Source organism: Sus scrofa, chromosome 8 (assembly GCF_000003025.6).
Source record: "Sus scrofa isolate TJ Tabasco breed Duroc chromosome 8, Sscrofa11.1, whole genome shotgun sequence".
NCBI classification, from domain to species: Eukaryota; Metazoa; Chordata; class Mammalia; order Artiodactyla; family Suidae; genus Sus; species Sus scrofa.
The window spans coordinates 104,900,427-104,927,755 of NC_010450.4; the positions used below are offsets into that span (position 1 = coordinate 104,900,427).

The 27,329-nt window shown below is 39.4% G+C and overlaps 1 protein-coding gene across 3 annotated transcripts in view; it reads left to right on the top strand.

Moving 5' to 3' along the window:
- Positions 1 to 27,329, top strand: part of SEC24D (SEC24 homolog D, COPII coat complex component) — a 444,678-nt gene that overhangs the window by 339,704 nt on the left and 77,645 nt on the right. For all 3 annotated transcript variants that reach the window (XM_021100700.1, XM_003482451.4, XM_021100701.1), the window contains 4 exons: positions 3,230 to 3,378; positions 4,859 to 5,134; positions 5,413 to 5,543; positions 22,711 to 22,822. In XM_021100700.1, the coding sequence (XP_020956359.1) occupies positions 3,230 to 3,378; positions 4,859 to 5,134; positions 5,413 to 5,543; positions 22,711 to 22,822 (668 nt within the window). The remainder of the gene's footprint in view (positions 1 to 3,229; positions 3,379 to 4,858; positions 5,135 to 5,412; positions 5,544 to 22,710; positions 22,823 to 27,329) is intronic.

Below are 27,329 nucleotides of genomic sequence, written 5' to 3' on the forward strand. Positions count from 1 at the left end.
CTTGAATTAGGTTGCTTAGGGGTAAGTAAATCAAGGACTTTGCCGACAGACAGGGCTTAGCTGTGTGGTTGTGAGCTCAGGACAGCATCTAGCACAGTGACAAGTAGAGGCCCAGGGTCAGGTGATGTTTGATACCCTAGACTCAGGCAGTTGTGGCTGGACTTATTCCTTTGTCTCTATGTGCCTTAGTTTCCGCATCACATTTGTCATGATATGATGTCGTTGTGAAGATTTTGGTCCTTAACACGTGCAGAGAGCCTTCAATGCACAGACCCATGAAAGACTCAGTGCATGTTATCAACACCATTTCCAGTGGATACGAAAAGTCTGCCTGTGGCTTGCCCTTCCTACTAGCTCATATGGCTACTCATGGCCACTTAATTTAGGAATCTGCTCTTATTGTGATTCTCAAGGAAGCACTAACAGATTTTGCCCCATATCTTCCTTCTCCATTATCCTCTTGCCTCAATTTCAACTGTGAATTGAAGGTTGGAAATTTGGTTTAAAAATGGAAAGGTCTAGTCTTCAGGCTAAGCCTCCATGGTGAGCATGCTACCTAGCCTCACAGGACATATTTCTGTGTATATAGTTTAGTGCAAGGGCAAAGGGCTCAGTGACTCTGCAGGTGAATCACACAGGTCTGGTGACAGGTTGTCAGAGATGACAGATCGAGTCTGACCTTTCTGTGATGATTGCAGCACGTCATTGGAGTTGTTTGTGCTTAGAGGATCCATCATAGAAATCTATTCTTTACACTGTATCTAAACTGTTGAATAAAAACATGATTAATTCAGAGGCATTTTGTTGATTTAAACTTTAAAATGTATGCTTTTTATTTTTAAACGTTCTTCTTTCAAAGGTAATGTTTCATAAAACTTAAAAACCATACCTAGTCATTTGTCTTTTTGATCTTGGCTGAGGCGGAATAAATGTCTTAAGCTCGTAAGTGGTATCAAAGTTATCTACAGTGTTACTACTGGGTATAATTCATCTCCTAAATAAAACCTATAACCTAGAGTTCAGTTTTATAATTACAGGGTGAAAAGTCAATTAGCCAGGTGTTCTGTTTTGACTAAGAAATGGCAAATTGAGGGGAGGGAAGGTGGGAAGGAGACTTGTCTTCCCAAATTGAAACTGTTGTAAGGGCGAATCTTTTGACTAAGAAATTGGTTGCAATGATAAAGGAGAAACAAGAAAAATAAGAGAAATACCTAGTTGTTTCCTCTTTCATTCGTGTGTGTATATGTGTAAGGCAGTGACATGATCTGGCAGAGCTTTTGCTTTTTCTTTTCTGTGGGCTCAGTGTTAAAAATCTAGATTTTGTATCAATCAAATCTTGAAAAATTTGGCACCTTTATCTCCACATTCTAACAAGCTTCAGCATGGAAACTCACTTCTTGAACAAATGTGTAAACTTGAAAAGTGTTTGAGGTTGAGTAGACCGTGGACAACCGAGTCAACGCTCCAGAGGTTTAGGGTTAAACTGAGGCTACCTTTTCATGTTTTATTAATTCTCTGCTTATAATTCTTTATGGTTCTTTTTGATGGTGAATCTGTTCTCTTCTGACATTCAATGAGACAATAATTAAAATATGTACTTTTTGAATGTTTCTCAGCCTGGAGACCTGAATGAAGTAATCAATGAGAAGTATTAAATCTGTAGGATTTTTAATTCTAACCACATAATATTTACGTCAGGGAAAGGGCTCGTTCCATTCCGTATGCTCATCTTTATGAACTGAAAGCTGAGAGCTACAGGGAATTAAGTGGCTTGTTCATCGCATCCCAGTCTCCAGGCGAGGGGTCAGCCACCTGGATTCCTACCTAAGCTCTGACACCCTCATGCTGTGTGGCCTTGGATAAACTAATTTAGTAAAGTAATGGAATTGAGAAATATTAAGCCACTTTGTTTAATGTTTTGTTAATCTCTTTTTTTATATGTATGTTAAGATTTTTTGTTTAAGTTATTTAATAGGAGTTCCCATTGTGGCTCAGTGGTAACGAACCCAACTAGTATCCGTGAGGATGCAGATTCGATCCCTGGCCTCACTCAGTGGGTTAAAGATCCAGTGTTAAGCTGTGGTGAGCTGTGGTGTAGGTGAGCTGACATAGCTCGGTTCCTGCATTGCTATGGCTGTGGCATAAGTGGGCAGCTGCAGCTCCAATATGACCCCTAGCCTGGGAACTTCCATGTGCTGCAGGTGTGGCCCTAAAAAGCAAAAATAAATAAATAAATAAAATTATTTAATAAAAATTACCTTATTAATACTGTTATTTTTATTTTTAAGTTGTTAGTACTGCTTTTAAAATCCAAATCCGTTTAAAACTTAGGTTGATCAGAAAAAAAAAATTGTGAATTTCTAATGTCTAACTCCCAGGATATACATTAAGCAATGAATGATAAGTTGGCTTTTATAGTTCAAAAAGTTGTAATGGTTGTACATTCTCTCACTCTACATTTTGTTAAGTTAAAAAAATACTTGGGTGATTTTCATAACTTCTGTTTGAAACATATTTCATCCTACCTGTACTATCGTCATAAAAATTGATTAGTAGAATTTTATATTTTAAAAATATTGGTTATGTTCATGAAATACCTCTAAACATGTTTTGGGGAATTTTTTTTCTCAAATGATTGAGTAACGATAGCCACAGCCTCCTCCTATTAACTAGTGGTTAGCCCAAACCTTGTAACCATACCTACCATTGCATCCACTAAAATATTCCTGTAGAGTATGTATATTCTGCCTGAGTGCAATTGTTTCATACACACACACACACACACACACACACACACTAAGAAATTAACAAGTATTGTTTCTTGGGGGAAAAAAAAGACTCCTTTTTATGAAATGATGAATTTGCAAAACATCTTTAAGACAGTTCTTGAAATCACTTCAAAGAGATCAGAAAGATACAGCCACAAAGCATTTTTGTTTTGATTTCTGTTCTATTGATCATTAGTCCTAGGATAGGTAAGTCTATGATGGACTCAGCTCCCCAAACTGATTTCCAAAGGTTGTTTTGTGTTTACATTAGATTTTTTTCAGGGGAGGGGATTAGATATCTTGACATGTTTAGCATGTGAGCATAGGTATTTAGCATATAACATCAGACATTTTCCTGGTGCCCTCTAGAAGGGCTGATTTAATTTTAGAAGTGACTGTCATTTGTTGTCTGTCATTTGCAGATGAGACTGTATGATATTAACATCCCTTTTCTCTCTCAGGTTTCCTGGCCCCCCACCTGTCAACAGTGCAGCCCCCTCCTATACACCATACTCGCCCTTGACACAGTCACCTTATCCAAGTCCGGTGTCCACGTCATCCGTCGCCCAGCTGGGCAGTCAGCTCAATGCTATGCACATCAATAGCTATGGTAACAGTTTCATTATTTGTGCTCATTGACTGCCATGTCTCATGAGTATTTTTAATAAGAAAGGTTTTCTGCGCTTGCAAAATAGACATTCCTCTGGCAGACCATGTTGAAGTAGGTTTTTGGACATTTTTATATAAATCATTGTATTATGTATGACAATTTAAAAAAAAAATCATGCTGCCATGTATGTAAAGATAATTGAAGGACCCTCAGATTACCTTATGCTCAATACTAGAACAATAAAAAAATGCTGATAAATATTAGAATAGTGAAATAATTTTAGGAAATATGAAGGTAGTTTTAACCCTGGTTTATTATGAAGTCCCACATCAAAACATATAATAATCATTGTTTCACAGTACATTTTAATTCTGCATTTAGATCATGGGAAGGATGGAAGTTGTATTGTGAGGCAGAAAAGGGGATAATAGGAGAGAAAACAGTTACAGTGCTGAAATTTACATTAATAGAAATGCTGTATATTTTAGGAGCCATAGAAATTTTTACTGTAATAGCAGCATAGTTAGCCATTTATCTTACTGAAGGGTGTTTCCATGCCTTAAGATTAGTTTCTTAAAAATATCAGTAAAAAAACCCTCAGAATATTTCTTTTATTGATTTCAAAATGGATAAGTCTCCAAAGCAGCAACTCAGTTCCACATAACCAGAGAAAGGCAAAAATAGTCTGGTTTTATAATGATTTACAGTATGATTGCATAGAATTTTAGTAGTCTTATCCCTTCTCTTTGGTTATTGCTTTTTTTTTTTTTCCGTTTTTTCTTTTTTAATCTTTTTAGGGCTGTACACGTGGCATATGGAGGTTCCCAAGCTAGGGATTAAATCAGAGCTGCAGCTGCTGCCTACACCACAGCCACAGCAGTGCCAGATCTGAGTCATGTCTGTGACCTACGCAGCCCATGGCAATGCTGGGTCCTTAACCCACTGAGCGAGGCCAGGGATCAAACCTGAGTCCTCATGAATGCTAGTGGGGTTTGTTACTGCTGAGCCACAATGGGAATGCCTCTTTGGTTATTTCTACATACTTCCAAAAGCCACTTGATCAAATCAAGCACAGGATGCCAACAATTTATTGAATGTATATGTGACCTGAATGAATAATGCTTGTTGTGCAAAAAGTTTTTTCCTTCTATACAGATTTTGTATATTTTGTACCAGATACAGTTCCTTAATGCCATGTTATCATGAATAGTGAATTCAACTGAGTTAAAATTTATCCTACTAATTTTCTCATTATAATTATAAATGTTGCTTTTACTCTTTTTTAAATTCTCCACTTGTATAAAATATTCCAAACAGCATTAGTGTCACTTTCTGAGTGATGATTTCATCTTGTGGGGAAGAAAAAGTGATTTGTCAAGGCCTTGCTTTACTCAGGAAACAAGTATCCCTGTTGTCTATGTGGTAGAAAGTAAAGATTTGAGAATATGATGTTTACATGGTCTGGTCTTTTCTTGCCTAGGTTCGGGCATGGCTCCCCCCAGCCAGGGACCCCCTGGGCCTCCATCAGCACCATCGTTCCAGGGTCCTCCACGACCCCCGCAGCCATCCATCTTGCAGCCTGGATCGCAGGTTCTCCCACCACCCCCCACGGCACTAAATGGCCCTGGGGCGTCACCGTTGCCTCCATCCACACACAGACAAGATGGGCTCCCTGGGCCAGCTCCTCCGAACGCACAGTACCAGCCCCCACCCCTTCCAGGACAGACTCTGGGCCCTGGATATCCTCCACAGCAGGGTAAGCTGGGCAGGGCTCAGAGGAAGGCCCAGGGCTACCTGGGGTACCCTGAACTGGGAATCAGATTTGTTGCTATGTTACTAAGCATCTATCATTGACTATTTCTTAATAGTGTGGCAAAGGCAAAGCAAAGGGGAACCCTACGATTTCACATTTAACTCCTTGCCTTATTTAAGATGAAAAATGCAACATGCTTGGCTGAACAGCCTAATATTGTCAGTGAGCCCTCCATCTGCGATTGGGGGTTGTAGTCATTTCTTCTTTTAATTTTTTCCAAGCCGCCAACTTTGGTCCCCAGATGGCAGGTGGGCAGCTCTCCTATCCAGGAGGCTTTCCTGGAGGTCCTGCACAGATGGCTGGTCCACCACAGCCTCAGAAGAAGCTGGATCCCGACTCGATCCCCAGCCCAGTAAGTACACTTCTCCTTCTCACAGTCTCCCTTACAAAGACCATTCTTCACCCATTGTTGTCAGAAACTCTTCAGTTTGGTAGCATTTATCCAGTCCCTTATTGTCACGCACAATACTCATCCCATAGATAAGGCTTGCTTCTTCCTTCTGTGTATGTATGGGGGTGGGGAAGGTGGGCTATGGAATACCAGAGGTCTCCACAAGAGCAACAGGCTTTGTAGTTTTTTTTTTTTTTTTTTTTGGTATTGTATAAACTTGACAGTATCTATTGATGTTTATATTCACATATATTGACAGTATTTATTGATATTTAAGGAGTGTTGAGTAGTAAGAGTATATCCTACATAAAAATGCTATTTCAAAAACTAAAGGGGAATTCTGTGGTAGTCTAGTCGTTGATTTGGTGCTTTCACCTCAGCAGCCCAGGTTTAATCCCTGGTCTGGGAACTGAGATACCAAATCAAGCTGCTGCATGCCGTGGCCAAAAACCAAAAACAAATAAAAACTAAAGGACCCTTCACAGGATACCCAAAGTATTTTACATATTTAAAAAATTGTTTTAAATAAAATTAGTACTGTTACTTAATTCTCCTCAACCTAAGTGTCCTTCCATCCTTCCTTCCTTCCTTCCTTTGCTTTTTAGGGTTGCACCTGCGGCATATGGAGGTTCCAAGGTGAGGGGTCAAATCGAAGCTGTAGCTGCCATCCTACAGCCACAGAAGTGCAGGTTCTGAGCCATGTCTGCGACCTATACCACAGCTCACGGCAACACCAGTTCCTTAACCCACTGAGCAAGGCCAGGGATTGAACCTGCGTCCTCATGGATGCTTGTCAGATTTGTTAACCTCTGAGCCACAATGGGAACTCCCCAAGTGATTTTCTTTGATGGATTACTCTTTAGTAACTGGTATCAGTCAGTTTTTATTAGGTTAGTCTGCATAACATATAATTCCAACTCTGCTTACAACCACAAAGATTTATTTATCACTTAGGTTCCATGTAGGCTGTAGTAGCTGCTGTTTGGTTTTGGGTAGTGCTCCATATGCCCTTATCACTCCAGAATCCAAGGTAAAGGGGACCCCTCCCCCTTATTGGGAACATGTATTGCCTTGACAAAAGAAGAAAAAGAGAAAATTTTCGCCGAAAGGTGCAATAGCTCTTAAAGCTTCCAGTCAGATGTGGCACGTGTCACAACCCTGCACATGCCCTTGGCCAAGGCAAGTTATATAACAGAGTCCAATGTCAGGCTTTGGGGCAGGCATGTAAACTCTTCTCTCAGGAGAAACTGCACGTCTTAGGGCACTGACCAGGGATGCAGAGTGCTTTAGGATAAGAATGAAATTGTCTACAGCTAACTTAACATCTTTGAAGTGGTTCTATAAACATGAGTAGAAAAAGTTAGGAGAAGACTAAGGAGCACTAAGAGCTATTATAGAATATACATAGTATTTTATATATTTACGTATTACCTAACTTTTGCATATAACAAACCACCCCCAAATTTAGTAGCTTATAACCACTAGTTATTCATGCTCATGAGTCAGTGGCTCCTCTGGGAAGTTTTGTTAACCTGGCCCAGACTTGACTGATTTTGGCTGGGCTGCTTTGTGTGTCTGGGGTCAGCTAGAGACTTGGCTGGAGCCTGATGGTCTAGGATGGTGTATGAGTTTTCTGTACTCATTGCTATAACCACGTACCACAAACTGGGTAGTTTAAAGCAACAGAAATTCATTCTCTTATAGCTCTGGATGGCAGAAGTCTAAGATCAATGTGTTGGCAGGGCTGCCCTGCCTCCAGGGGCTCTGTGAGAGAATCCACTCCTTGTCTCTTCCAGCATCTGGCAGCTCCAGGCATTCCTTGGCTTGTGGCCACATCATTCCAATCTCTGCCTCTGTTGTCATATCACTTCCTCCTCTTCTCTGTGTCTCTTGTTTTGAGTGTTGATTTCAAAACTCCCTGTGCCTCTCTCATAAGATTTCATGTGATTGCATTTAGGGCCCATCCAGATAATCTAGGATAAGCTCCACTTCTCAAGTCCCTTAATTTAATAACTTCTTTTGCCACATGCGGTGTTAGTCATAGGTTTCAGGGATTAGGACATGGACATATCTCTTGAGAGGCTATATATTCAGCCCACTATAGATGGTGTCATTCATGCCTCTGAAATTTGATAATCATCTGTTAGCTGGGGTTGAATGAGTCCTGCCACCAAGGAGTGTAGCCTGGATTGGGCAGTGCCAGAGATCCAAGAAGGAAAGTAGGAAGTTGCCAGGCCTTTCAAAGCCCCAGGTTGAAACTGGCAAATTTCCACATCTGCAACACTCTCAGCCAAAGCAGGTCACAATACCACCCAGAGTCAAGGGGTAGAAAAATAGACCCTGCCTCTTGATGGAGGGGCTGCAAAGTCCTTAGAAAGGGCACAGGTACAGGGAAGAGTGGAGGATTTTTGCCTATTTTTATAGTTACCACTTATTCTGTATTTTTTTAAATGTGAAGATTTGTGATAAAGTATGTGCTGCTATGTTAGAAATTAAATTTTCATAACTCTTAGTGTCCTTATCGATGGTCCTATTACCAGCCATTACTTTTCTAGTTTCATATTATTTGGTTATTCCAGTTGAAAAAGTATCATATATTTAAATAATTTACATTTTTTTCTCTGCTTGTCTATAACATCCACAGACCCTTTGGATCATTCTCCTTCATTCTATGAAGTTTTTACCTCTTGGTTCATTGTTAATCTCTCTAGTACTATTTCTGTTACAATTATTGGCAATTTTACTATCCATCTGTAGAACTTTCCATTCCCCTGACCTCTCAGTTCTGGATCTTCTTTTACTCCAGTGTTCTTTTCTTTGAGCCCACTCCACTTTTCCAGAGTCCTACCCTAAATCCTGTCTTACCAATTACTTTTCACCTTCACAGCCTCAGTTGAAAGCATCCCATCCTCCAGCTACTGCCTCCCATCTTTTCAGCTCATTCCCTTTAGAATTTAAGTCCAATAATAATTCACCCACCAGGATTTGTAGCCTACCACTTTTTCATGATTCACATCACTTTGATCTTCTCACTTCTCTTATGCAGCTTAGATTATGCAATCCATGATTATAAATCCATCTCTTGCATCTTCTGTCCTCAACTCCTTTGCCTCCTCTCCCTCCACTGAATTCACCTAGAAAATCCCCACCTGTTGAACCACCTCTCCACCTCCATGCTTGTACCCCAGATGCTGCAGGAAACTTGAGAAAGATGCACACCATGCTTACCGGTCTCACCTTCAATTTATAACCACTAAACTAAAGCAAACCTTTAGTTGTGTGTTTCTAAAACCTGGCCGCACAAAGGAATAACTGATGGAGCATTTAAAATTACTGGTGCCTTGCTCCCAGCTCCCCAAGTTATGATTTAATTTGACTGGGCATTGGAATTTTTCAGAGTTCCTCTGTTATTTCTAATGTGTAGCAAGTTTGCAGACCAGCACCCAACTCAACTGACCCTCCCATTTTCCTGGATGGCTGTCTTCTCTCTTGGAACTCCTAATACTACTTTTCTCTTTTATGACTCTTTGATAACCTTGCTTCTTATTTCCCTGGGAAAGTAGACGTAATCCAACAAGAACCTCTTCATGCTTCATTTCCACATCTCACTGCTTCTGGGCCCATCTATGTCCTTTCCTCCTGTTACTGTGGATAAACTTGTCCAGACTCCTGACCAAGTCCTACTTCCAACCTCCATGGATCCCATCCTTTGTGGCCTCTCAAGAACCAGCCCCTCAAAAAATACCCCTTGTGTTAGTCAGAGTTCTCCAGAAAACCAGAACCAATAGGATATATGTCTGTATGTGGAAGGAAATTTATTTTAAAGACTTGGATTTCCCAATTGTTGGAAACTGGCAAGGCCAGAAGTGGCCAGGCTGGTCAGCATCCTGGAGACACAGGGAAGAGCTGATGTCAAAGCCCAAATTTGAAGGCAGCTGGAAGCAGAATTCCCTCTTCTCTGGGGACCTCGGTCCATTTCTCAAGGCCTTCAGCAGGTTGGATGAGGCCCATCTGCACTGTGGAGGGTACTCTGCTTTCCTCAAAGTCTGCTGACTAGACGTTAATCATGTTTTAACAAATGCCTTCACAGCCAGATCTAGACTCGGATTTGTAGTTGGGTACCATGAACTAGCTGAGACGACACATCATCTTAACCGCTACATCCCCACTCTTCTGCGTCATCTTTATCTTTCTGAAGATAAAGTTCAATTTTTCTCTGTCTTGATCATTTTCATCAGAATACAAGTATTGTGCAGTACTTCTCATCATTAATAAAAGAAGCCTCCTTTGTCCCTTCCCCGTACCTATCCAGTTTCCTCCCCATTTTGTGGCTCTCTTTGTACAGCAAGAAATCTCCAGAAGAGCTACCTTTACCCACTGCCTTTGGTTTAGCTCCTCCTATTCCCTCCTGAACCTGTTCTAGTTTCGATCTCATCCTTAAAACCCCACCAGTACTGTGCTTGTCCAGGTCCCCAGTGTCCTCCCATTTCCAAATCTTGTGGTCAGCTCTCAGTTCTCCTCAGTCTTGACCTGTTAGAAGCAGATTTGATACGTCTGTTCATTCCATCCTCCTTGAAAATACCTTTTCAGTGAAGTTACTGTGTTCCCAAAATAGGAACAGCTCCTGGTACGTAGTGCGCACTCATGTATTTGTTGAATGAATGAATGTTAAGAACAAAAGTAATAAGCAGTATACTGTGTCATTCATCCAAGACCCTTAAACTGCACACAAGAATCAGCCCACTGTTACTTTATCTTAAAAGTAATAGCAACACAACCCACTTGTTTACATCTCTCCTTACTTCACCAGTGGCTCTTTCTTGTCTCCTTTGATGGTGTTTCCTCACTTCTCTGACCCCTTAGTGTTAAGCGTCCCAAAGTCTTTGCACCTGTCCCCTTCTCCACCGACATTTACTCTCTAGTCAACTCTGTTCAAAGTGTTCTCCCATCAATGTTGGCTGTAGCAATGAAAATGCCCATCAGAGAGAAATGGATAAAGAAGATGTGGTACTGTATATACAGTGGAATACTACTCAGCCATAAAAAGAATGAAATAATGCCATTTGTAGAAACGTGGATGGACCTAGAGATTATCATACCGAGTAAAGTAAGTCATAAAGAGAAAGACTAATGCCAGATGATATCACTTATATGTGGAATCTAAAACAATGAACTTATCTACAAAATAGAAATAGACTCACAGACTTAGAAAACAAATTTATGATTACCAAAGGGAAAAATCAGTGGTTAGAAAGGGAAAAGGAGTTTGGGATTCACAGATACAAACTACTATATATAAAATAGAGAAACAACAAGGTCCTACTATAGAAGCATGAGGAACTATATTCAGTATTTTGTAATAAACTATAGTGGGAAAGAATATAAAAAAGAGTATATGTATATATGTATATATTTATATATAAAACGGAATCACTTTACACCAGAAACTAACACAACATTGCAAATCAATTATACTTCAATAAAAGATTAAAATGAAACAGAAAAATGCTGGCTGTGAGCTTAATAGAAATGCATATTCTCATACCCGTCCGACCTGAATCAAATCTCTAGGAGTGGGGCACTGGAATCCATGGATCAGCAAGCTCTTCAGATGATTCTTAGGCACACTAAAGTTTGAGAAGTACGACTCTAGATGACTCATTCTCATGGCTTTTTGAGAGTGCAGATATTCCTAGTAAAGACCTTTTCCCTGGAGCCAGATTCTCACCCCATTCTTAAAGTTCATCTGGCCAAATAGCCTGGAGTCATCTTTGGTTCGCTCTTTCTCTCACATCCCATGTTTTCCCTTTATCCAGCTCTCTTGATTCTACCTTTTGTGCTCATCCTGGTCCAAGCCTCTACAATCTGTCCACTTGGATTATCATAAAAGCCTCCTAACTGGTCTCCCTGCTCTTCTAGTCTGCACAGCAGCCAGGTGATCCATCTAAGTCAGGTCGTGTCATGGCTCATAACAAACCCTCCCACATTCCTCTAGTTACACACCAAAGTCCTGGAGTTCCCTGGTGGCTCAGCAGGTTAAGGCTCCAGCATAGTCACTGCTATGGAGTTGGTCCAGTCCCTGGTCTGGGAACCAGTGCATGCTGCAGGCATGGCCAAAAAACAGAAACCAAAACATCCAAAGACCAAAGTTCTTACAGTGGCTTGCAAGATCATCTTATTTGCCATCACTGACACCTCCCATACCTCCTCCCCCGACACACACACGCACCTGCTCCTCTGTCCTGGTCTCTTGTCACCCTTCTTCATCAATTTGCATCAGTTACACCAGCTTCCTTTATATTCCTCAGGCACACCAAGCGTTCTCCTGCCTCAAGACTTTTGCACTTGCTGTTTCCTCTGCCTAGATTTTCTTCCCCTATGTATATGGAGGGCATGGTTCATCCTGCATTTCCTTCACATCCTCATTGCTTATCCAATCTCACTGCACCCCATCCATACCGTTCATGTCGATAATACTTATTACTTGACGTAGGATGTATCTAATTTTTGCATTTATTTATTGCCTGCCTTCCATGCTGGAATGTCAGTTCCAGGAAGTCAGAGATGTGGTTTTGTTCACTACTGTGTCCCTGACGCATAGATCAGGGCCTGGTGCATAGTATGCACTCACGTATTTGTTGAATGAATGAATGAATGTTAACAAAAAAATCAATACGCAGTATATGGTGTGATTTCTTCAAGACCCTTAAAATACACTCATACAAATCAGTCCAATATTATTTTTATCTTAAAAGTAATAATAGCAGTGCCAGATGGAGCCCGTTTATGTTCCTATTACCAAAGTAGGATGCGTTTACTGACTAAATTAGTTCTTCCTTCTGGAAAGAAAGATGTAAAATCATGTTGACTGAAGTCTTGTTGGCATGCCAGTCCTGAGCTAAATGCCCACTGCAGCCCTTTTGGATGGTGGTCCTGTACACATTTTGAAAGTGAGGACACTGGTATCACCATCAGACTCTTCCTCACTCTCTGTATCAGCAGGAGGGTTATTCAAAAGCTGAGCTCTGGAGTTCCCATCACAGCTCAGTGGTAACAAACCCGACTAGCATCCATGAGGTTGCAGGTTCCATCCCTGGCCTCACTCAGCGGTTTAAGGATCTGGCGTTGCCGTGAGCTGTGGTGTAGGTCGAAGACATGGCTCAGATCCAGAGTTGCTGTGGCTGTGATGTAGGCCACTGGCTGCAGCTCCGATTGGACCCCTAGCCTGGGAACCTCCATGTGCTGCAGCTGCGGCCCTTAAAGGACAAAAGACAAAAGAAAAGAAAAGAAAAGAAAAAGTTGATCTCTTCCTAATCCCCTCTTCCTCTCACCACACCAAAGTACAAATAATTCTCCTTGCAGCCTGCCTTAGCTGTGCACAGGCATCTTATTATCTTATTTCCCCCTTATCCTTCTTGTTCTCTTATCTCTGGGGAATCACTTTCTTTTCCTCTCTTTCCTGATTCTATTTTATGAAACCAGAAAATTCTATTCATGCCGGAGAAGTACAAAAGTAATTCTAGTGGCACATCTTCTGAAGGAAAAAGAAATCTATACTGGAGTTCCCTGGTGGCCTAGCGGTTAAGGATTTGGTGTTGTCACTGCTGTGACCTGAGTTTGATCCCTGGCCCGGGAACTTCTGTAGGCCATGGGCGCAGTCCCCCTGCCCCCCAAAAAAGAAAGAAGAAAAAAAGAAATCTATACATTTTGCAGTAGCTTTGGCATTATCAAGAGTCACTGTCAAGTCGACATGTGCACTGGATTTATAATATATATCTTATCTCAGACACCTGATATTACTTGATATTTAAAGATAAATTATTAATTGTGTGACTCTGAGGGAGAATATATTGAAACACTGCCCCCCAAGGTTTAAATTCTTTGTTATACTAAATACAAATTATTAAGCTGTTAAAAATTTCCCAGTGACAGCTATCAAGATTACACATTGTTTACTTCTGTTGTGTATATTTGAAATAAAAGTATTCTTTTAAATATTTTTTTAAAAAAGAGTTACTCTCATCAAATTGAAACCCTTTAAGAACTGAGACAGTCAAAATCTCTATTGAAATTTCTGTGAATTATTTTATATCTGTTTTCTGAAAGCAGGTATTTGACGTTAAAAAAAAATAGCTGTATTTTTAGAAATTACCAGAACTGTTAGATTTCTTACTCTCTTTGTAGTATTCTAGCTGATACGGGGATTAATTTAGAAATGTAGTTACCACTGAAGATGTTGTATCTTTGAAGGCAAAGCTTTGTAAGTTGCAACTGACTAATTTAAACTTTCTGGAAGTAGAGTCTGTTTGAAAACTGAAAACTATCTATGTTTAATATATAGATTATTCTGATTTCACTTTCATATTTGACACTTCATTTGTTGAAATGATGACAATAAATGTTAATAAATAGAAAAACAACTCCGGTTTTGAATGAACCAGATTAACCTTGTGCTTGAAATGCAGAATGCAGTTACAGTGTTTGGATTTTTTTGTTTGCTTCCTGTCTCTGCCCTTGGAAGCTTATAGTCTCATTTGTATCTTACAGTAGCTGTGTTTAGTGCATGTTCTATATCCTTAATTTAATAAGAATTCAAATCCTAGGAAATTAGAAAGAAATGTGTAGATTTAAAAGCAGGCTAAGTCTGTCTCTGATATGCTGTAAAACCAATATCATGCTAGCTAGGGCCTGGATTGGATGAAATGGGAGGGGAAAATGGAGCAGATAACATTTTGGGGGAAGACAGTTTTCATATTATTAGTAGTTTATTTTTAAAAAAATTGAAATATAGTTGATTTACAATATTGTGTTTCAGATATACAGTAAAGTGATTTAGTTGTACATATATATTTTTTCAGATTCTTTTCCTACATAGGTTATTATAAGATATTGAATATAGTTCACTGCGCTATACAGTAGGTCTTTGTTGTTTGTTTATTTTATATGTAGTGGTTTGTATATGCCAATCCCAAATTCCTTTTCCCTTTGTAACCATTGCTTTTTCCCTCTGGTAACCATAAGTTTGTTTTCCATATCTATAAGTCTGTGGTTTTTTTTTGTAAATTATTTGTATTTTTTTATTTCATATGTAATTAATATCATGTTTATATTTATCTGTCTTACTTCACTCAGTATGATATCTGTAGGTTCATCCATGTTGCTGCAAATAGCAACATTTTATTCTTTTTATGACTAATACTCTGTTGTCTGTATATGTGTATCACATCTTTGTCCATTAATCTCTCAGTGGACGCTTAGGTTGCATCCACGTCTTGATTGTTGTAAATACTGCTGCTGTGAACATTCGAGTGCATTTATCTTTTCAAATGAGTTTTCACCTTTTCTAGATATATGCCCAGGAGTGGGATCACTGAATCATTTGGTAATTCTATTTTTAGTTTTTTAAGGAACCTCGATACTGTTCTCCATAGTGGCTGCACAAATTTATGTTCCTGCCAACAGTGTAGGAGGGTTTCTTTTTATCCACACCCTCTCCAGCATTTATTGTTGATAGACTTTTTGATAATGGCCATTCTGACTGGTATGAACTGATACCTCATTCTAATATTGATTTGAATTTCTCTAATAAAGAGCAATATTGAGCTTCTTTGCATGTGCCTATTGGCCATCTGTATGTCGTCTTTGGAGAAATATCTATTTAAATCATCTTCCAATTTTTTGATTGGGTTGTCTTTTTCAGTATTGAGTTCTATGTATATTTTGGAAATTAATCCCTTGGAATTTCCCTTGGAAATTATCAGTCACATTGTTTAGAAATATTTTTTCCCATCCTGTATGTTACCTTTTAATTTTGTTTATGGTTTCCTTTGTTGTGCAGAACCTTTTAAGTTTGATTAGGTCCTGTTTGTTTATTTTTGCTTTTATTTCTTTTGCCTTGGGGGAGTAATCTAAGAAAATATTGCTGTGAATTACATCTGAGAATGTTTTACCTATGTTTTATAGTGTTGTGTCTTATATTTACGTCTTTAAACCATTTTGAATTTGTTTTTGTGTATGGTGTAAGGGAATGTTCTAACTTCGTTGTTTTACATGCAGCTGTCCAGTTTTCTCAACACCATGTGCTGAAGAGACTGTCTATTCTCCATTGTATGTTCTTGCCTCTTTTGTTGAAGATTAATTGACCATAGGTGTGTGGGTTTATTTCTGGAACTTTCTGTTCTGTTTGCTTGATCCCTATGTATGTTTTTGTGCCAAAAAATGGTTTTATGTTTCCATATAAATTTTAGGGTTATTTGTTCTAGTTCTGTGAAAAATTTCCTAGGTAATCTAATAGAGATCACATTAAATCTGTAGATTGCTTTGAGTGATATGGCCATTTTAACAGTATTAATTCTTCCAGTCCAAGAGCAGAGGATAACTTTCCATTTTACTTTATCTTTCTGATATTTCATTATCAGTATAAAGAAATACAACACATTTCTGCATATTAATCTTACATCCTGCTACCTTCCTGAATTCATTTTTTTAGTTCTACTAGTTTTGGTATGGAGTGTTTATGGTTTTCTATGTAGAGTATCATGTTATTTGCATGTAATGATAGTTTACTTCTTCCCTGACAACATGGATACATTTTATTTCATTTTCTTCTCTAATTGCTATGGCTAGGGATTCTATTCCAATTGACTAGAAGTGGTGAGAATGATCATCCTTGTCTTGTTCTAGAATTTAGTGGGAAAGCTTTCAGATTTCTCACCTTGGAATATTATAATGGGTGTGGTTTTGTCATAAATGACATTTATTATGTTAAGATATGTCCCCTCTATACCCTGCTCTTGTGAGAATATGTTGTTGTTGTTGCCTTTTTTTAGGGCCGCACATGCAGCATATGGAAGTTCCCAAGCCAAGAGTTGAATTGAAGCTATAACTGCTGGTCTATGCCACAGCCACAGCAATGAGGAATCTGAACCACATCTGCAACTTACACCACAGCTCATGGCAATCCCAGATTCCCCAACCCACTGAGCGAGGCCATGGATTGAAACTGTATCCTCATGTATACTAGTTGGATTCATTTCTGCTGTGCCAAGTGGGAACTCCTGGTGAGAGTTTTTGTTGTAAATTTATGCTGCATTTTATCAAATGCTTTTTCTGCATCTCTTGAGATGATCATGTGGTTTTTGTCTTTTCTTTTGTGGATATGGTGTGTCACATCGATTGATTGGTGTATGTTGAATCATCCTTGCTATCCGGAATGAATCCAACTTGATCATGGTGTGTAATCCTTTTTATGTGTTGTTAGATTCAGTTTGATAATTTTTTTTGAGGATTTTTGCATCTATATTCATCAAAGATATTGACCTTTTTCTTTTTTTGTGGTATCTTTGTCTGGTTTTGGTGTCAGAGTGATGGTGGCTTCATGGAATGACTTTGCGACTTATTCTTTCCTCTTCGGTCTTTTGGAGGAGTTTGAGAAGAACAGGTATAAGTTCTTGGTGTGTGTGGTAGAATTCCCTAGTGAAGCCATCCAGTCCTAGAGTTTTGTTTACAGGGAATTTTTTTAAAATTATACATTCTATTTCACTTCTGGTGATTGGTCTGTTCAAATTATCAATTTTTTCTTGACTCAGGTTGGCAGGTAGTAAGTATTTAGAAACTTTGTTTCTTCTGGGTTGTCCAATTTGTTGACATATAACTTTTCATAGTATTTTCTTGTGATTTTTGTATTTCTGCAGTGTTGGTTGTTACTTCTCCGTTTTTCTTTCTTTCTTTCTTTTTTTTAATTTGGGTGTTCTCCTTGGTGAGCATGGCTAGAACTTTGTCAATTTTATTTATCCTTTCAAAAAATCGTGTCTTGGTTTTATTTAATTTTTTTTCTATTTTTTTAGGTCTGTATTTTATATATTTCCTCTCTGATCTTTATTATTTCCTTCCTTATGCTAACTTTGAGTTTTGTTTGCTATTTTTCTAATTCTTTTAGATGGTAGTAGGTTTTTATTTGAGGTTTTTTTCCATATTGCTGCGAACTTTCCTCTTAGAACTACTTTTGCTGCATCTCATAGTTTTGTAAGGTTATGTTTTCAATGTTTTTTTGTCTCTAGGTGTTTTCTGATTTCCTCTTTGATTTAGTCATTGACCTGTTGGTTAGTAGCATATTGTTTATTCCCCACGTAATCTTTTTTTTTTTTCTCTCATTTTTCTTTCTGTGGTTGATTTCTAGTTTCATAACAAGGTGGTCAGAAAAGATTCTTGAAATAATTTCTATCCTCTTAAATTTGCTGAGGCTTGTTTTGTGTGCTAATATGTAGTCTATCCTAGAGAATGTTCCATGCAAACTTGAAAAGAACATGTATTGTTTTTTAATTTTCTTTCTTTCTTTCTTTTTTTTTTTTTGCCATCCTATAGATATCAGTTAAGTTCAGCTATTCTTTTGTGTCATTTAGGACCTCTGTTGCCCTTTGGATTTTCTTTCTGGAAGATCTGTCAATGTTAGTGGGGTATTAAGTTCTCCTACTATGACTATATTCATGTTAATGTTTCTCTTATGTCTATTAGTGTCTATGTATTTAGATGCTCCTTTATTGGGTGCATATATGTTAACTGGTGTAATAATCCCTCTTCTCTTATTGATCATCTTGTCATTATATCATGTCCTGCTTTGTATTTTTATGTGGCCTTTGTTTTAAAGTCTATTTTGTCAAATATAAGCATTGGTACCACTCCTTTCCTGTTATTTCTGTTAGCATGAAATATCTCTTTTATTTTATTTTATTTTTTTCCCACTGTACAGCATGGGGATCAAGTTACTCTTACATATATACATTTTTTCTCACCCTTTGTTCTGTTGCAATATGAGTATCTAGACATAGTTCTCAATGCTACTCAGCAGGAACTCCTTGTAAATCTATTCTAAGTTGTATCTGATAACCCCAAGCTCCCGATCCCTCCCACTCCCTCCCTCTCCCGTTGGACAGCCACAAGTCTATTCTCCAAGTCCATGATTTTATTTTCTGTGGAGATGTTCATTTGTGCTATATATTAGATTCTGGGTATAAGTGATATCATATGGTATTTGCCTTTGTCTTTCTGACTCATTTCACTCAGTATGAGAGTCTCTAGTTCCATCCATGTTGCTGCAAATGGCATTATGTCATTCTTTTTTATGAAATATCTTTTTACATCCTCTCACTTTTGATCTTTGTGTGTCTTTTGCCCTAAAGTGGGTCTCTTGTAGCCAGCATATTGCTTATAGGTTCTTATTTTTGTATTCAGTCTGCCACTTTTTTCTTTTGATCAGAGTATTTAATCCATTGACATTTAAAATAATTATCAATAACTATATATTTATTGCCATTTTAAACCTTGTTTTCCACTTGATTTTGTAGTTCTTGTTCCTTTCTTCTTTTTGGTTTTCCTTTTGTGCTTTGATGGCTTTCCTTTGTATTTTTCTTGAGTTCCTTCTTTTTTGTTTTTTCTGAATCCATTGTATGTGTTTGATTTGTGCTTACCCTGGTTTTTAAGTATGTTAACCTATAACTATATCTACTTAGATTGATAGTCATATACCTTCACACACATTCTAAAAATCTACATTTTTTACTCCCCTCTCACACGTTCTATGATTTGGTGTCCTATTTTACATCTTCATTTTTTTTTTTTTTTTGCTGTTTCATGATAGTTATAATTGTGTTTACAATTTTTAAAATTTTTTTAAAAATTCATATACTAGTTTATTTAAGAGATCTTCAGTCCTTTTATATATCTGCCTTTCTTATTGTGTTTCTCCCTTTCCTATAGGTACTTGATTGTTTTCTATTTAGAGAAGACCTTTCAATATTTATTTTAGATTAGTTTTGATATTGCTGTATTCTTTTAGTTTTTGCTTGTCTGAGAAGTTCATAGTTTCTCCTGTTCTAAAGGATAATCTCACTGGGTTGAGTATCCTAGGTTGCAGATTTTTTCCTTTTAGGACTTTGAATATATCATGCCATTCCCTTCTGGCCTGCAAAGTTTCTGCAGAGAAATTTAACTGATAGCTTTATGGGGATTCCCTTGTAGCTGAGTCTTTTTTTTTTTTTTTCTTCAGTCTCTTATTGCCTTTAGAATCCTCTCTTTATTGTTGATTTTTACCATATTAATTATGTTATATCTTGGTGTGGGTCTGTTTGGATGCACCTTGTTTGGGACCCTCTGTGATTCCTATATCTGGATATCTGTTTTCTTCTTTAGTTTGGGGAAGGTTTCAGTTATAAATTCTTCAAACACTTTTTTGATCCTCTTTTCTCTCTCTGAAACCCCTTTTGTGTGTATGTTGGTATGCTTTATATTATTCCATAGATATTGTTCATTCCTTTCATATTTTTTCATTTGTCTTTCTGTCTGCTGTTCTGATTGGGTGATTGCTATTATTTTGTTTTTCAGAGTACTTATTCATTCTCTTGAATTATTTAGTCTGATATTCATCACCTTTAGCTTGGTTTTTTATCTCAGCAATTGTCTAATTTTGATTAGTTCTTCTTTATAGTGTCTAGTTCCTTTTTACAGTGATCTACATTTCTATCAATAATTTTTCTTAATTCCTTTAGTATTTTTATTGCCTCCTTTTTGGACTTGGTGTCTGGTAAACTGGAGAGCTCTGTTTCATTGTTTATTCTTTCAGGGAACTTCTCTTGTTTTAACTAGGAGAAGTTCCTTTGCTTTTCTGCTTTTCTGCTTTTCTTTAATTTCTCTGACTCTATGAATTCAGGAGAAATAATTATCTACTGTGGTCTTAAAGGATTGTTTTTATGTGGGAGCATCCCTGTATAGACTGTGTGAGTCTGATATTTTTGGTGTAAGGGCTAGTTTTGGTGTGGATGCCTGCCGTGTCTTTCCTCAGAGTGCGCTGGCCATTATCTTCTTGATAGGGGTGTGTGTTCAGTATTGTGGTGACCAGAGCCTGCACTGGATGTTAGGTAAGACCTCCTCTTTTTTCTGTGGCTGTCACATCCCTGTCGGGGACAAGGTACTACTCCTTGGTTATTGGAGTAGAACCCCCCAGATCTGGTTCTAAACTGCAATGTGAAGTAGGCAGGACTGGAGCACTCTCACTGGGAAAGGAACCATTGCATATTCCTCCTCAGGGGCTTTCTTTTCGGGAGGTGTGATTCTGTGACACTATGAAGTTCACTGATGCTGATTCCACCCCCCTGGAAGTGTCCCCACTGTGGGACATTTGGGTGGTACATCAGCCCCACCTCTGGTGTGTGCATGCTCCCAAAGCCCACTGCCACCAGAGCCGTGCCCTGCCATGAGCATGCTAACATTAGGATTCATATGGTGGACCCCTGCCCCATCCTTCAAGCACTGACATTAAAGCTCCTGTGGTGGACTTGTGCTCTATCCTGTGCACACTAACAATGGCAACCCACATCATACTCCTGTCCCCTTGGCTGTCCCACACAGCCAAATTGAGTCCCCTCCCTAGGTCTGTCTCCTGAAGCCTGAGTTTCAGCACCTAGCCACTGTGCACACTAGCAGGCATGCATCTCAGGCTGGGAAGTGGAGCAGTGTGGCAGCCCTCAGATATGGTGCTTCTCTCCCCTACCTGCCAGCAAGCCAGCACCTCTCTGTCTGTCCTAGTGGACTTCTCAGGAGGCAAAGGAGGCTCCTAGGGCAAGGGAACCTTTGCTCTTTCATAGCTTTCTCCCAGGTGCCCAAGTCCTGTCCCAATTCCTCCTTCCCTTTTTCTCCCTTTCATACTACCTGGATATGTGGGAATCTTTCTTGCAGCTTTGTTTAAGAGATCTTCTGCCAGCTTTCAGTTGTTTTTCTGTGAGAGTTGTTCCACATGTAGATTTATTATTATTATTATTATTATTATTTTTGATCTGTGCCCACAGCATGCAGAAGTTCCCAGGCCAGGAATCAAACCCACGTCACAGCAGCAGCTATGCTGGATCCTTAACCTGCTGTGCCACCAGGGAACTCGATGTAAATGTATTTTCGATGTGTTTGGGGGAAGAGGTGAGCTCCACGTCCTTCTACTCTGCCATCTTGTTCTCCCCTCACATGAATAGTTTCTTTAGGATAATAAAAAACTGCATATTCTTGGAGTTCCCACTGTGGCACGGTGGCATAAGGGTCCCATGTTGTCTCTGTGATGGCATGGGTTTGATCTTCAGCCCAGTGCAGTGAGTTAAGGCTCCAGTGTTGCTGCAGCTGTGGCATAGGTCACAGCTGCAGCTTGAATTTGATCCCTAGCCTAGGAATTTCCATATGCCGCAGATATGGAACCAACCAAACAGAAGAGGAAAAAGAAAACCCCCCACCCCCACATATTCTCTAAAGCTGTGTATTCCCATTTGGGCACTCATCTCATTTCTCTCCCCTTTTCTATTTACTTACCTCACTTTTTTTTTTTTTTTACTCCCTTGCATCTTTTTGCTTTTATCCTATGAGGAAAGAAGTGAGGGCAGGGAGAAGATGAAGAGAAAGAGGAAGATCCTTTTATTATTAGAATTCCTTCTTAAATCCATGCAACTAGATTTTGCTCATTATTTTCATCCATAGATAGTTAAAACAGAAAGACAGTATTTTGTCTCCATATTCTTTGTCAATGTTTTAGTAGAGAAATATGTTTCCAAATTGAAGGACAAAACTTAGGGACTTTTGTTTCTTCTGATTTCTATACAGCAGGCACAACCTGTATGGCAACACCTGATATTGTTTGCTTCTTATGTCTCAAGGAGCAGGGGTGCAGTGGGGGAAACTTGAAAGGCAAATTGAAGATAAAGATGGATTTGAAGAGAAAAGTTAAGGCTTCTTTAGGTTGCATATTACAAATAATTTTTTCTGAATTTATATTTAGCTTTTTAGAGTTTTCAATGTATTTTGTAATAAGTATTTTTTAAAGCCATTTTCTTTTCCGAGAAACAAATTGAATGAAAATGAAGTTCTCTGAAATATCAGGGTCAGAGCTCAGAGGATTATGGACTAGAATTTGGAAGCTACTGGTTAAAATTGTGAAAGTAAACAAGAGTGAAACCAAAGAGACGGTTAGTTCTCAGTGAAAATTTGATCTGAAATGAGCTGAAAGGATTTAGAAAATGTCTGTGTGTGTGTGTAATGAGAGGGGAACATTGGGAGGTCTTAACTGACTTTAACTTGCTCTTGATCTCTTATTTATCAGATCCAGGTGATCGAGAATGACAGAGCCACCAGAGGGGGACAAGTTTATGCCACCAACACTAGAGGCCAGATTCCTCCCCTGGTCACTACAGATTGTGTGATACAAGACCAAGGTATTTATTTTTAGTTATGTTTTTGATTGAGGTCCTAGTATTTTTCACCATTTTTTAAAGCAAATACATTGACACTCTTCAATAATGCTGTCACTGATGGGCATCCCCTTAATTGCTGGTGACAGGAACTAATTTTGCTGTCAATCAATCAAGTATGAAGAAGTTACTGCCCACTGAGTTCTATTTTCTGCTTGAAAAAGTCTGGACAGTTTCTAGTGAGATATACTGCAGTGTATCAGTTTAAGAAAATTTTAAGTTTTTCATTTATGGGGTTAAATTTGTTGATGCTCTCCGTTTGTTTAACTTATTTGCTTCAGTGGCATTCTGGCAGGATGGCATGAGCAGAGCAGTAGAATGAATCCACGCGTCAGCACACCTGGTTATAGCCCCAGTGGCATTTTTTCAGTAGGTCCTTTAACATTTTGGGTTCTCGTTTCCCACTTTTAAACTGGGATAAGGAGAGCCTGAGCTCTGTCTCTACTGACTCTGTCCCATGTCTGTTACCATTTTCATGTTATCTAGCAAGGCTCATGCAGATTTGATCTTTCTGGCAAACCCGTTGTTTATGGCGAGGTAAAATATAGCCTGATAAGGCACAGTGTCTCAGATTCTGAATATACCATTTTAATGGGTCATATACTCAGTCCTGGAAATACACCATTGGTATACCGGCAAGCATGTTGTCTCACCTCAGTCTTGTCAAGTCCGCTGGTTTCCAGGCAGGGCTCCCTCTCTTTAGTCCATCCTCTGTGCTGCCTTCAGCTCTGGCTTTAGGGAGCAGGCAGTGCAGCGCAGCAGCAACAGCTCTGACTGGGAGCCTCACACATCTGCCCGGGAATCCAGTCTCCCCTCCTTACTGTCCTGGGCTTTGCTCATTTCATTTCCCTGAACCTTGGTGTCTCCCGCTGTAAGATGTGAGGACTAAGACCTTCCCTGCAGGGCCAATGTAAGGATCAGAGGTGACCATGTGTGTGTGCATGTGCTTATATGTCTGTTAGGGGCTTGACATGTAAGAAGGGGTTGACCTAAATCACAGATGATGCTATGGGTATAGATATTAAGACACAGTTCAGGAGTTCCCGTCCTGGCGCAGTGGTTAATGAATCTGACTAGGAACCATGAGGTTGCGGCGTTGCTGTGAGCTGTGGTGTAGGTTGCAGACGCGGCTCGGATCCTGCGTTGCTGTGGCTCTGGCGTAGGCCAGAGGCTACAGCTCCGATTTGACCCCTAGCCTGGGAACCTCCAAATGCCGCGGGAGTGGCCCAAAGAAATAGCAAAAAGACAAAAAAAAAAAAAAAAAAAAAAAAAAAAAGACACAGTTCAGGTTACTTCATTTCCTATTCTAGAAATAATTTGTTCCTGACTATTTAGACAGTCATCCAAATTTGTTAGATGAACTCACATTCATCTGGTATGTAAGAGCTTGAGCTATATGAAATTGCAGATTTTCTTCTGTTATTATTGACCTACAAAAGTGGCCATTTCATTTCAACCTAGTAGTGTCACCTTCATGTTTTTAATATTTATTTGCTTAAAATTTTAGTTTCGGGATCTTTATAGACCTAAAGGATATTCCTGACCAGCTTCACCTTTCCCCTGTTTCCTGCTCTGCTTCTGCCTCAGCCATACCAAGTCCGTCCCCTTCCCCTCATGTCCCTGAGTCTCACTTGGTGCTATTTTCTCTGTAACAGACTGGGATCTTTTTTTGTTCACCATGGTACCCCTGGAAATGCACCTGATATCTAGAATATAATGATTGCCCAATAAACATTTATCAAACAAATCTACTTGGTATATATATATAATGCACGCCTTTTTAATTGGGAAGTTCTTTCCTCTTCCATACTCAATTTAATTTTCTCTTTGAAATCTTCTCTAATTTCTTCCCCTTCAGTGCTTCATTTACACTTCTATCGTAGCCCTTGTTCCATTAATTTTTACTATGGTTTGAGTCTGTCTTTCCCACAAGACTCACATAAGAGAAGGATTGTACTTGTTCATTCATTCATTCGCTTACTCAGCAAATATTTATTCAGTACCTATTAGCAGTGTGGTTAATATTTATTTATTAAGTGCTTGCTAACCATCTAGTCTTCTGAACACTTTATGTGGGTTTATTCATTTAGTCCCTCCTGTAACTTAATGAGCTAGGCTTTAAGATCATCCTTATTTTACAGAGTGTGAGAATGAGGCACAGAATGCCAAGGTAACATATCCAAGATACGTAGCTAAAGGGAAGCAAAACTAGAATTTGAACCCCAGCATTCTGATGCGAGAGCCTGCGCTCCTCACCACTCACTTGCTGCCTCTACTCACAAAGAGAAGATAGGGTTCTGTTCTCGGATAAATGCATATCTGGCAGGAAAAAGAGGTAACTAAATATTAATATTAGAACATTACAGTATATAGTTTATGATATATAATAGAAGTTATACTAGAAGGATAAAAGGCACATTGCCAGAGTTCTTGTTGTGACTCAGCGATAACAAACCTGGCTAGTATCCATGAGGATGTGGGTTCAATCCCTGGCCTCACTCGGTGGGTTAAGGATCTGATGTTGTCCTGAGCTGCAGTGTAGGTCACAGACATGGCTTGGATCCGGCATTGCTGTGGCTGTGGCATAGGCTGGCAGGTACAGTTACGATTCCATTCCACCCCTAGCCTGGGAACTTCCATATGCCTCAGCTGCAGCCCTAAAAAGACCAAAAAAAAAAAAAAAAAAAAAGATTGCCATGGAACCTAAACGTGAGGTAACTAACCCAGCCTGTCTTGCTAGATGTGGGGACAGCTAAGCTGAGTCATGAGTGAGCAGGTATAAACTAGAGCAAAAGTGGGGGTGCTTGGAGAGGAAAATGTTGCCAGGCAATGAAGGTGTATAATAAAGTTTGCCATGTCAGTCATTTTCGAGTATACAGCCCAGTGGAATTGATTACATTCCCCGTGTTCTATGACCCTCTTGATTATCCATTTCCAGAAATTTCTCATCATCCTACACCGAAACTCTGTCCCCATTGAACAGTGGCTCCTCACCCTGCACTCCAGCAGCCCCTGGTATTTCCTGTTTTACTTTCTGTCTCTATGAATTTATCTATTGTGGATGTCTCATATGAGTGGATTCATGCAATATTTGTCCTTTCGTGTCTGGCTTATTTCATTTAGCATAGTATTTTCCAAGTTCATCCATCTTGTAGTATGTGTCAGAACTGCATTGCTTTTTAGGGCTGAATGATGCTCAGTTTTACGTATATGCCACATTTTGTTTATCCACTCACCTGCTGGAGGACATCTGGGTCTCTTACATCTTTTGACTTCGTGAATGACCACAGCTGTGAACACTGGTGTGCAAGTATCTGTTTGAGTCCCTGCTTTCACTTCTTCTGGGTGTGCACCTAGGAGCGGAACTGCTGGGCCGTATGGTACATGTAGGGAAAGAGCATGAGGGAGGAGTGGGAAGAGAAGGAAGGTCTAGGAGGTGGCAGGGTCCAGATCATCATCATCTCTATGTATCCTGCAGCCCAGCCCCTGGCAGGAAAAGAGCTGCTCGTGTGGAGAGAGCCGTGCAGTTGGCGTTGTTACACCCCTTTGCTGTGAAGCCCCATCATCTGGCTCTACTTAGTTGCCAATGCTTTCTAGGTTTTTTAGGATGTGGTCCAAGGATGTCAGACATGTAAAGAAATTCACAGACATAAACAGAGTATAGGAGTTCCCGTTGTGGCTCAGCAGGTAAAGAACCTGACTAGTATCTATGAGGATGCAAGTTTGATCCTTGGCCTTGCTCAGTGGGTTAAGGATCTGGCATTGCCATAAGCTGAGGTGAAGGTCGCAGATGTGGCTTGAATCTGGCATTGCTATTACTGTGGCATAGGCCAGCAACTGCAGCTCCAATTCGACCCCTAGCCTGGGAACTTCCATATGCTATGGGTGCAGCCCTAAGAACTAAAAAAAAAAAAAAAAAAAAAAAAAAAAAAAAAAAAAAAAAGCAGAATATAGAGCCAGAAGAAAGCTTGGACTTCTTTTGCTCTGCTCTCTCACTTTCCAGATGTGAGGGCAGAGAGGCCCAAGGAGATTAAGTGACTTGGCCAAGGCCACACAGCTGGTTAATGGCAGAACCAGTAAAGGAAAGCATCTACTTTAAGAATATCACTCTCCACAGTCACTCACGATGGAGCATAATAATGTGAGAAAAAAGAATGTATACATGTATGTGTAACTGGGTCACCATGCTGTACAGTAGAAAATTGGCAAGAACACTGTAAACCAGCTATAAGGGAAAAAAATAAAAATCATTATTAAAAAAAAAAAAAAGAAAGAAAGAAAAAGCATTCCTAGCTCCTGGCAGTTAGGAGATTAAAGGCAATAACTGATATTAAAAAAGAGTATCACTTTCTTGCCTTCGGCTGCAGGATGTAATTTAAGACTCAACTTGCCTGTTGGTTCTGTGCTTCTGTTCATCCTACAAGACCTTCTTCAAGCAGTGCGTTCTTTTTGTGGTCACCTCCTTTCCATG